Source organism: Pristiophorus japonicus, chromosome 19, assembly GCF_044704955.1.
Source record: "Pristiophorus japonicus isolate sPriJap1 chromosome 19, sPriJap1.hap1, whole genome shotgun sequence".
In the NCBI taxonomy this organism is placed as follows: Eukaryota; Metazoa; Chordata; class Chondrichthyes; family Pristiophoridae; genus Pristiophorus; species Pristiophorus japonicus.
This window is the reverse complement of record NC_091995.1, coordinates 9,804,162-9,814,328: the sequence shown is the minus strand read 5'-3', so window position 1 is coordinate 9,814,328 and position 10,167 is coordinate 9,804,162. Positions and strand designations below refer to the sequence as shown.

At 44.2% G+C, this 10,167-nt stretch overlaps 1 protein-coding gene across 1 annotated transcript; it reads left to right on the top strand.

Annotated features, from left to right (window-relative positions):
* Window positions 1-1,130: 1,130 nt before the first annotated feature.
* On the top strand, window positions 1,131-7,357 carry LOC139230654 (E3 ubiquitin-protein ligase TRIM69-like). The gene is made up of 4 exons (XM_070862462.1): window positions 1,131-1,534; window positions 2,302-2,535; window positions 7,054-7,076; window positions 7,168-7,357. Exons 2-4 carry the CDS (start codon window positions 2,350-2,352, stop codon window positions 7,355-7,357), a joined length of 399 nt encoding a protein of 132 aa, XP_070718563.1. The 5' UTR covers window positions 1,131-1,534; window positions 2,302-2,349.
* Window positions 7,358-10,167: the final 2,810 nt, after the last annotated feature.

The following is a 10,167-nucleotide window of genomic DNA, read 5'->3' as shown; positions in this document are numbered from 1 at the left end:
AGTCCCAAAGGATCCCACAATCCCTTCGGAGCATCTGTACATAAGGAGGCCTCACAGGCTGGGGAGGCACTCTGAGATCTGTAATAAAGGACTGCGGTCACACATTACTTTGAGCTTACAGTATCTGGTCAGATTCTTTATTCAAGACATAACAGACACAGCACAGGAAAGAACATGGGGTGCTGATATTTCGCTCCATTGATTTCAGTAGAAATATATTGTAGGTTCTGCCACCAGAGTGAGATCCGCCGACCAGATTTTCATCTCTACCCTCCACCCATGTGATGCCCAATGCCGGATGGTAAAGACTAAAATCCCCCCAATGTTGGATATGACGACAGCGATGGAAGATTTTGCATCACAGCATTGCATATAAAATCTAAAAATCAATACAATGTCTTCCAAATCAGCATTCATCTCTCCCCTGCCCACCTCATTTTCCCCTCTCCCGCTTCCCAGCCTCAGTAAAATGCCCGTTTGACTCCCAGTATGACGGTGGGCTCATCCCGAAACATCACAGACTTGTTTCTCTGTGTGAATGCGATTCTATTTCATCCGGATGTGAGCAGCACTTGCAGGGACTCAAAGAGTGATCTGTGACTGGGAACCGGGTCTGGATCCAACCACAAAAACAGGACAAAAGCAGTTTCAATCAGGAAGTACTGACACTGAGCATGGCTTCCACACAGCTCACTGACATTTCTGGCACTTTGTGTTTTAGGGTGAGCGGCTGCGACAATTAACAAGATTCAGTTTGTTTATCTCACACCGAGTTTCACCAGAGGGTGTGTAATCGGCAGTGAGTTCAGTCTGGAGCAACGTGCACGGGAATCTCGAGCCCCGCTCATCTCCGCCTCCTCCCTCCCTCCTTCTCTCAAACCACTCCCACCCCACGGACCCTCACCCTCCCCGCCTGGGATCATTTATTCCCCTCCGCCCTCTAATCCTGTTTGTCCTTTATACTGTTCTAGGTTTTGTCTCCCCGTGGAAAGTTGACGGGACATAGATTCGTGCATCGTTATAATTCCCTGAGAATTGCAGTGAATTTAGTCGGGAAATCGCTGAACTGAGGGTGTTTGGTAGCTCAGTAAACATAGAAACTGAGAGCGGTTTGTATCCGGAAGTGCTGAGTGTGAACATGGCTTCCAGTGAGCAGGTCGAGAGAAGTGCGAGGAGGCAGTTTGTCCCATTTGTCTGGATTTCTTCACTGATGTTCTGGTTTCATTGGAGTGTGGACACAACTTCTGCCGCTCCTGTATCACACAGTGTTGGGAAAAGAAGGAGACAAACTCCTGCCCGGAATGTAGAGAAGAGTTTCTGGAAATCAACCTCAGAACCAGTTGGGCCTTAACGAGTCTGGCTGAGAAAGCTCGAAAATTAAACCTGAATCTGAAAGAAAAGGAAAGGAACATCAGGAACAACTGAAACTGTTTTGTGAAACTGACAAGAAACAGATCTGTTACACTTGTAGAGATGTGCAGGAACACAGAGAGCACTGCTTCATGCCCATTAAAGAAGCTGTGGGAATCTACAAGTAAAAAGGAAACATTTGATTACCTGATTATTTTATCACATTTTCATGGTCTAACACTTTTACCAAATGTAATATTTCCAAGTTTGCTGACGACACAAAACTAAGTGGGATTGTGAGTTGTGAGGAGGATGTAAAGACGCTGCAAGGCGATTTAGATAGGTTGAGTGAGTGGGCAAACACATGGCAGATGCAACATAACGTGGATAAATGTCTGACTGGGTTGGATAGACTGGATGCGGGGAGGATGGTTCCCCTGCCTGGGAAGTCTAGAACAAGGGGTCACAGTCTCAGGATACGGGGTAGGAAATTTAGGACCGAGATGAGAAGAAATTTTTTCACTCAGCGGGTAGTAAACCTGTGGAATTCTCTACCACAGAAAGCTGTGGAGGCCAAGTCACTGAATATATTTAAGAGGGAGATAGATTTCTAGAAACAAAAGCCATCAAGCGGTATGGGGAAAAAGCTGGAATATGGTGTTGAGATAGATGATCAGCCATGATCATATTGAATTGCGGTGCAGGCTCGAAGGGCTGAATGGCCTACTACTGCTCCTATTTTCGATGTTTCGTTGTTTCTGTGATTGTCTCTCCCAATCCCAGGATCAGATGAAATCTTACTTATATTCTCTCACAGAGAAGAAACCCGTGGTTCTAGAAATGGAACAGAAACAGATTTCCGAAATTAGGGTAAATCTCCCAGTGCAAATTTGATTCTTTTTGTTCCCTTTATGGCGGTGCATTAATTATTTCTCACATTTCATTTGGTAGGAACAGTCAAGCAGTCTGCAGACCCATATCACATCCGAGTTCGCTAAAATGCACCAGATTCTCACTGAGAGAGAGCAGCGTTTAATCCGAGATCTCAGGGAACAAGAGGAGAGGGTTCGAGAACCAGTGGAGGAAAACCTTCGACAGATTCAAGAGAATTTAAATTCTATTCAGGAGATACTCTCAAAGCTGCAAAAACAGATGGAGCAAAAAGACGGGTTGATATTTCTGAAGGTGAGGATTAAATTCCAGTTTAGTTCAGTGAAGGTTCGCAGTTACAAAATGGCGGTTAATCATTTTGAAATAATAAAAACAACTTGTATTTATATAGCATCTTTAACGTAGTAAAATATCCCTAGGCGCGTTACAGGTGTGTTTTAAGACAAAACAAATAAATTTGACATAAAGCTACATTAGAAGAAATTACGGCAGATGACCAAAAGCTTGGTCAAAGAGATAGGTTTTAAGGTGCGTCTTAAAGGAGAAAAAAGAGGTAGAGAGGCGGAGAGGTTTAGGGAGGGAGTTCCAGAGCTTGGGGCCTAGGCAGTTGAAGGCATGACCACCAATGGTTGAGCAGTTATACTCAGGGATGCTCAGGAAGGCAAAATTTGAGGAGCGCAGGCATCTTGCGGGGGGTTGTGAGGCTGTAGGAGATTACAGAGATAGAGAGGGGCAAGGCCATGGAGGGATTTTAAACCAGGATGAGAATTTTGAAATCGAGGCGTTGTTTAATGTAGGTCGGCGAGCACAGGGGTGATGGGTGAGCGGGACTTGTTGCGAATTAGGACATAGGCTGCTAAATTTTGGATAACCTCAAGAATGTGGGAGGACGGCCAGGAGTGCATTGGAGTAGTTAAGTCTAGAGGTAACAAAGGCGTGGATGTGGGTTTCAGCAGCGGATGAGCTGAGGCAGCGGTGGTGACGGCCAATGTTACAGAGATGGACATAGGCGATTTTAGAAATGATGCGTATAAATGCAGCATTTTCCAATAATTGGGAACTGATTTAAGCCGATTGATTGTTTTTTTCTATTCCGGGGCAGATCTGCAAGGGAATGAGTTGCTGTTATCTTGACATTTAGTTTGTAATTATTTCTGTGGGGCCCAACTTTAATATTCCCTGAAAGTCCCATTGCAATCCAGTTCCAGTTCCATGTTGTGAGTGTGTGGGTGTGTGTGGCACGGTGGGTGTGAGAGGCACTGTGTCTGTCAGTGGGGCTGATGGTGCTTTCCAGTATCTGACACAAATTAGATTAATCAGCTATATCCTGTTTCTCTAACCTGCTTTTAATAATTTTGGTGTAATTTCTGCTGCCTGTTTTTCAAATATATTCTACATAGAATGCCATCGTTTTACAGCACAGAGACAGGCCATTCGGCCCAACAGGTCTATATCGGAGTTTATGCTCCACACGAGCCTCCTCCCACCTATCAATATATCCTTCTGTCCCTTTCTCCTTCATGTGCTTATCTAGCTCCCCTTAAGTGCATTTATACTATTCCCCTCAACTACCCCATGTGGTAGCGAGTTCCACATTCTAACCAATCTCTTAACTAAAGAGATTTCTCCTGAATTCCCGATTGGATATATTAGTGACGAGTTTATATTTGTGGCCCTTAGTTTTGGACTTCCCCACAACACAAGTGGAAACATCTTCACTACATCTACTCTATCAAATCCTTTCATAATTTTAAACTCCTCTATCAGTTCACCTCTCAGGCTTCTCTTTTTCGAGAGAAAAGTGCCGCAGCCTGTTCAGAACAGAAGAATTAGAAGTGGGAGTAGGTCATATAGATTGTTTTGTCTATTCCGGGACGGCTCTGCGATTGTCACTGAACTAATCGGCCTCCCACAATATCTGCAGAATCCTGGGAATGAGTTGCCCTGATCTTCACTCAGCTTGTAATTATTTCTGTGGGGCCCAACTTTAATATTCTCCTGAAAGTCCCATTGCAATCCAGTTCCAGTTCCATGTTGTGAGTGTGTGGCTGTGTGTGGCACGGTGGGTGTGAGAGGCACTGTGTCTGTGAGTGGGGCTCATAGAAACATAGAAAATAGGTGCAGGAATAGGCCATCCGGCCCTTCGAGCCTGCACCATCATTCAATGAAATCATGGCTGATCATTTCTTCAGTACCTCTTTCCTGCTTTCTCTCCATACCCCTTGATCCCTTTAGCCGTAAGGGCCATATCTAACTCCCTCTTGAATATATCCAATGAACAATTCTCTGCGGCAGGGAATTCCACAGGTTAACAACTCTCTGAGTGAAGAAGTTTCTCCTCATCTCAGTCCTAAATGGCCTGCCCCTTACCCTAAGACTATGTCCCTTGGTTCTGGAATTCCCCAACAGCGGGAACATTCTTCCCGCATCTAACCTGTCCAGTCCCATCAGAATCTTATATGTTTCTATGAGATCCCCTCTCATCCTTCTAAACCCCAGTGTATAAAGGCCCAGTTGATTCAGTCTCTCCTCATATGTCAGTCCAGCCATCCCTGGAATCAGTCTGGTGAACCTTCGCTGCACTCCCTCAATAGCAAGAACGTCCTTCCTCAGATTAGGAGACCAAAACTGAACACAATATTCCAGGTGAGGCCTCTCACCAAGGCCCTGTACAACTGCAGTAAGACCTCCCTGCTCCTATACTCAAATCCCCTAGCTATGAAGGCCAACATACCATTTGCCTTCTTCACCGTCTGCTGTACCTGCATGCCAACTTTCAATGACTGATGAACCATGACACCCAGGTCTCGCTGCACCTCTCCTTTTCCTAATCTGCTGCCATTCAGATAATATTCTGCCTTTGTGTTTTTGCCTCCAAAGTGGATAACCTCACATTTATCCACATTATACTGCATCTGCCATGTATTTACCCACTCACCTAACCTGTCCAAGTCACCCTGCAGCCTCTTAGCATCCTCCTCACCGCTCACACCGCCACCCAGTTTAGTGTCATCTGCAAACTTGAGATATTACACTCAATTCCATCATCTAAATCATTAATATATATTGTAAAGAGCTGGGGTCCCAGCACTGAGCCCTGCGGCACTCCACTAGTTACTGCCTGCCGTTCTGAAAATGACCCGTTTATCCCGACTCTCTGCTTCCTGTCTGCCAACCAATTCTCTATCTACATCAGTACATTACCCCCAATACCATGTGCTTTGATTTTCCACACCAATCTCTTGTGTGGGACCTTGTCAAAAGCCTTTTGAAAGTCCAAATACACCACATCCACTGGTTCGCCATTGTCCACTCTACTAGTTACATCCTCAAAAAATTCCAGAAGATTTGTTAAGCATGATTTCCCTTTCATAAATCCATGCTGACTTGGACCAATCCTGTCACTGCTTTCCAAATGCGCTGCTATTTCATCCTTAATGATTGATTCCAACATTTTCCCCACTACTGATGTCAGGCTAACCGGTCCATAATTTCCCGTTTTCTCTCTCCCTCCTTTTTTAAAAAGTGGTGTTACATTAGCTACCCTCCAGTCCATAGGAACTGATCCAGAGTCAATAGACTGTTGGAAAATGATCCACTATTTCTAGGGGCACTTCCTTAAGTACTCTGGGATGTAGACTATCAGGCTCCGGGGATTTATCGGCCTTCAATTAGATTTATCAACTATATCCTGTTCCTATTAGCTGCTTTTAATACTTTTGCTGTAATTTCTCCTGCCTGTTTTTCAAATATATTCTACATAGAATTACATAAAGTTTTAGATCACAGAGACAGGCCATTTAGCCCAACAGGTCTATGTCCACACGATCCTCCTCCCACCTTACTCCATCTCACTCTATCAATATATCCTTCTGTCCCTTTCTCACACATGTGCTTATCTAGCTCCCCATTAAATGCATCTATACTATTCACCTCCATGTGGTGCTAAGTTCCAAATTTTTACTAGTCTCTTAACTAAAGAGATTTCACCTGAATTCGCTATTGGATATATTAGTGACGAGTTTATATTTATGGCCCCTAGTTTTAGACTTCCCCACAACACAAGTGGAAACATCTTCACTACATCTACTCTATCGAATCCTATCATTATTTTTAAGTCTTCTATCAGGTCAGCTCTCAGGCTTCTCCTTTTCTAGAGAAAAGTGTTCCAGCCTGTTAAAAACATAGGAACATAAGAATTCTAAGTGGGAGCAGGCTATTGGCCCCTCGAGCCTGCTCCGCCATTCAATAAGATCATGGCTGATCTTCAAACTCAACTTCACTTTCCTGCCTGATCCAAACATCCCTTGATTCCTTTGCAGTCCAAAAATGTTATCTATCTCAGCCTTGAATATACTCAATGACTCAACATCCACAGCCCTTTGGGGTAGAATTCCAAAGGTTCACAACCCTCTGAGTGAAGGAATTCCTCCTTATCTCAGACTTAACAGACCGACCTGTTATCCTGATTCTATGACCCCCTACTTGTAGACTCTCCAGCCAGGCAAAACAATCTCTCAGCATCTATCCTGTCAATCTCCCTCAGAATCTAATGTGTTTCAAGGAGTATAAAGACGGTTCAGATTTACCTGTTGGTTGTTCCCTCGCAGTTCTGGTATGACTCTTGTCAATCTTTTTAATACTTTCTCTTGTGCTTCTATATAATTTCTGTAATATCCTCTTCCTATCTGTGTGCCCGCAGCATTGAATTTGGAATTATCAGCAGCTTGTAACAATCTGGGTGTCATTTTTGCTGTGCCGATTTAGACAGTCAGTCTCAGTCAACTCACATTTGTGTTTTATTTATTTCAGGAGGAAACTCGTCAGAAGAGGAGGTAGGACATGCTCTTTAATGCACAATTTGGTAGAATAACTCTGAAACATGTTTATGTTCAATTTATATAACTAACTGTTTTATATTTGCAGGATCAGTGATGACGGCATTGAAGTGACGTTAGCAGATGACGCCCTGTCGGTTGAAAAATTTGACCGTCCTCTACAGTTCATGGTGTGGAGAGAAATCATAAATGCCATTCACCCCGGTAAAACTCATATTTGTTACTTTGTCCTGATTTATGTCTCATCATTTGATTCGTTTTCAATAAAAATACAATAGAGATTGTCTTCTGCTTGTAAGTAGTTTCAAAGGGACACAATTAAAAGTGGCCTGAATGGAATTCATGAGTTACTCAGGCAGAAAATCCACCATCTAAAAAGCATCGCCTTCAACTGGTCAGCTGAAAATATCAGCTCCCCGAGCATGACCAACACAGGGACCCTCAGATCAACCACAGTCTCCAGAACCCAGCGATAATTTGCACACTTCAGCGAGAGGAACCCCGCCCTTCCCAGCTGCACCTTTCCTCCTCTACAATACTCACCCTCCTGATGCAGCTCCACCTTGTGTGCCAGACCCATGTCCATGACCAAGGTGGGGACAGGAAGCCTGGGAACGAGGCTTTGTCTGCCTGTTGAGCGAGGAGTGGCGAGGGGTGTGGAGTCAGCTGGTGCTCACTGTGGACGTGGGGACAGCGCTGGATTGCAATCACTTCCTGAAAGTGTCACCAAGGCTTATTCACTCAATGGTCTTCAGGGACCATTTCACTCGCCCTAGACAAATGTATTTTATACATCCAGGGAGAGAATCGAGGTAGAGGTATAACAGTGGTGCAACACATTGAATAACCGCTGGTGTTTGGACTCCACCTGCGGCCCAGTATAAAGCCTGTCTGTTTGCATAGACCAGGCCGGAGATATCTGGAGGTTAAGATCTTGGCCAATATTTTCTACACAGCATTGAGAAGGGATTCAGTTTTCTACGATGAGCAAAGGCGGTGATATTTCTGTCCATGTGTATTAACATGATTGTGATGAAGTTAATTGTGTCTGTCTCCTTGTCTCCAGCACATGGTGTAGGAGCAGAGTAAGATCTGTTAGTAGGGCCTTGTGAAACTCGGTAGATGAGCTAGTAGTTGGTGTGGGACCAGGTGACTACTTTTTCCCCAGATTGCTCCGTCTGCTTGTCCTAGTGTCCTGTGTCCGCTGGGAGCTTTTCCAGTTAGGAATAAAGGACACAGTTTATGGTCACTGTGCTGTCCATTCGTGGGGCGAGTGTGAGGATTGCTAATGTGGGGAATATGGGGACACCTCATTCAGGACACAGAACTGATAGAATTTTGTTGATGTGCTGTATTCAGGGTGATGTCGATTTGCTGAGTCCAGGGTGTTCCCGCCCCCCCCACCCCCCCAGCTCTGTGTGTCTGTGTGTGGGGGTGGGAGCGGGGGAGTTGTCTCTGAATCTGGGGCCTCCCGGTTGTTCCAGTTTTGGTTGGGTTTCCTTTCAGGCTGTTTGACTGATCGAGTTGTGGGCCACAGCTTCTTTATCCACTTTTATCACTACTTTCCCCCTTGAATTCTGGTACACACAGATCATACAGTGACCATGAATTTACTGGTACACACAGATCATACAGTGACTGAGATTACTGGTATACACAGATCATACAGTGACCATGAATTTACTGGAAAACACAGATCATACAGTGACCATGAGATTACTGGTACAGGCAGGTCATACAGTGACCATAAGATCTTATTGAATGGCAGAGCAGGCTTGAGTGGCCAAATGGCCTACTCATAAGAACATAAGAAATAGGAGCAGGAGTATGCCATTTGTCCCCTCTAGTCGGCTCCGTCATTCAATAAGATCATGGCTGATCTGATCTTGGTTTCAAATCCAGATCTTGCCCTCTCCCCATAACCCTTGACTCCCTCATCTTTCAAAGACATGTCTATCTCCACATTGAATATATTCAATGACCCAGCCTCCACAGCTCTCTGGGGTAGAGAATTCCAAAGATTCACGACCCTCTGAGAGAAGAAATACCTCCTCATTTCCGTTTTTAATGGTCGACCCCATATTCAAAAACTATGCCCCCTAGTTCTAGATTCCCCCACGAGGGGAAACATCCTCTCTGCATCTACCCTGTCAAGGCCCCTCAGAATCTTATACATTTAAATAAGATCACTTCTCATTCTTCTAAACTCCAATGAGTACAGGTCCAACCTGCTCAACCTTTCTTCATATGACAACCCCTTCATCTCAAGAATCAACCTGGTGAACCTTCTCTGAACTGCCTCCAATGTAAGTATATCCTTCCTTAAATAATGAGACCAAAACTGGACGCAGTACTCCAGGTGTGATCTCACCAATACCCTGTACAGCTGTAGTAGGACTTCCACATGTTTATACTCCATCCCCTTTGCAATAAAGGCCAACATTCCATTTGCTTTCCCAATTACTTGCTGTACCTGCATACTAACTTTTTGTGTTCCTTGTACAAGGACCCCCAGATCCCTCTGTACCGAGCATTTTGTAATCTCTCTCCACTTAAATAATAATGTGCTTTTTATTTTTCCTACCAAAGTGGATAACCTCACATTTTCCACATTATACTCCATCTGCCAAATTTTTGCCCACTCACTTAGCCTGTCTATATCCCTTTGCAGATTCTTTGTCTCCTGCTCGCAACTTGCTTTCCCACCCCTCTTTGTATCATCAGCAAATTTGGCTACATTACACTCGGTCCTTTCATCCATGTCATTAATATAAATTATAAATAGTTGAGGCCCCAGCACCGATCCCTGTGGCACCCCACTAGTTACAGTTTGTCTAACTGTAAATGACCCATTTATCCCGACTCTCTGTTTTCTGTTAGTTAGTCATTCCTCTATCCATGCTAATATATTACCCCAACCCTGTGAGCTCTTATCTTGTGCAATAACCTTTTATGTGGCACCTTATCAAATTCTTCTGGAAATCCAAATGTACGACTTCTACTGGTTCCCCTTTATCCACCCTATTCGTTAAATCCTCAAAGAACTCCAGCAAATTTGTAAAACATGATTTCCTGCTCATATTTCTTA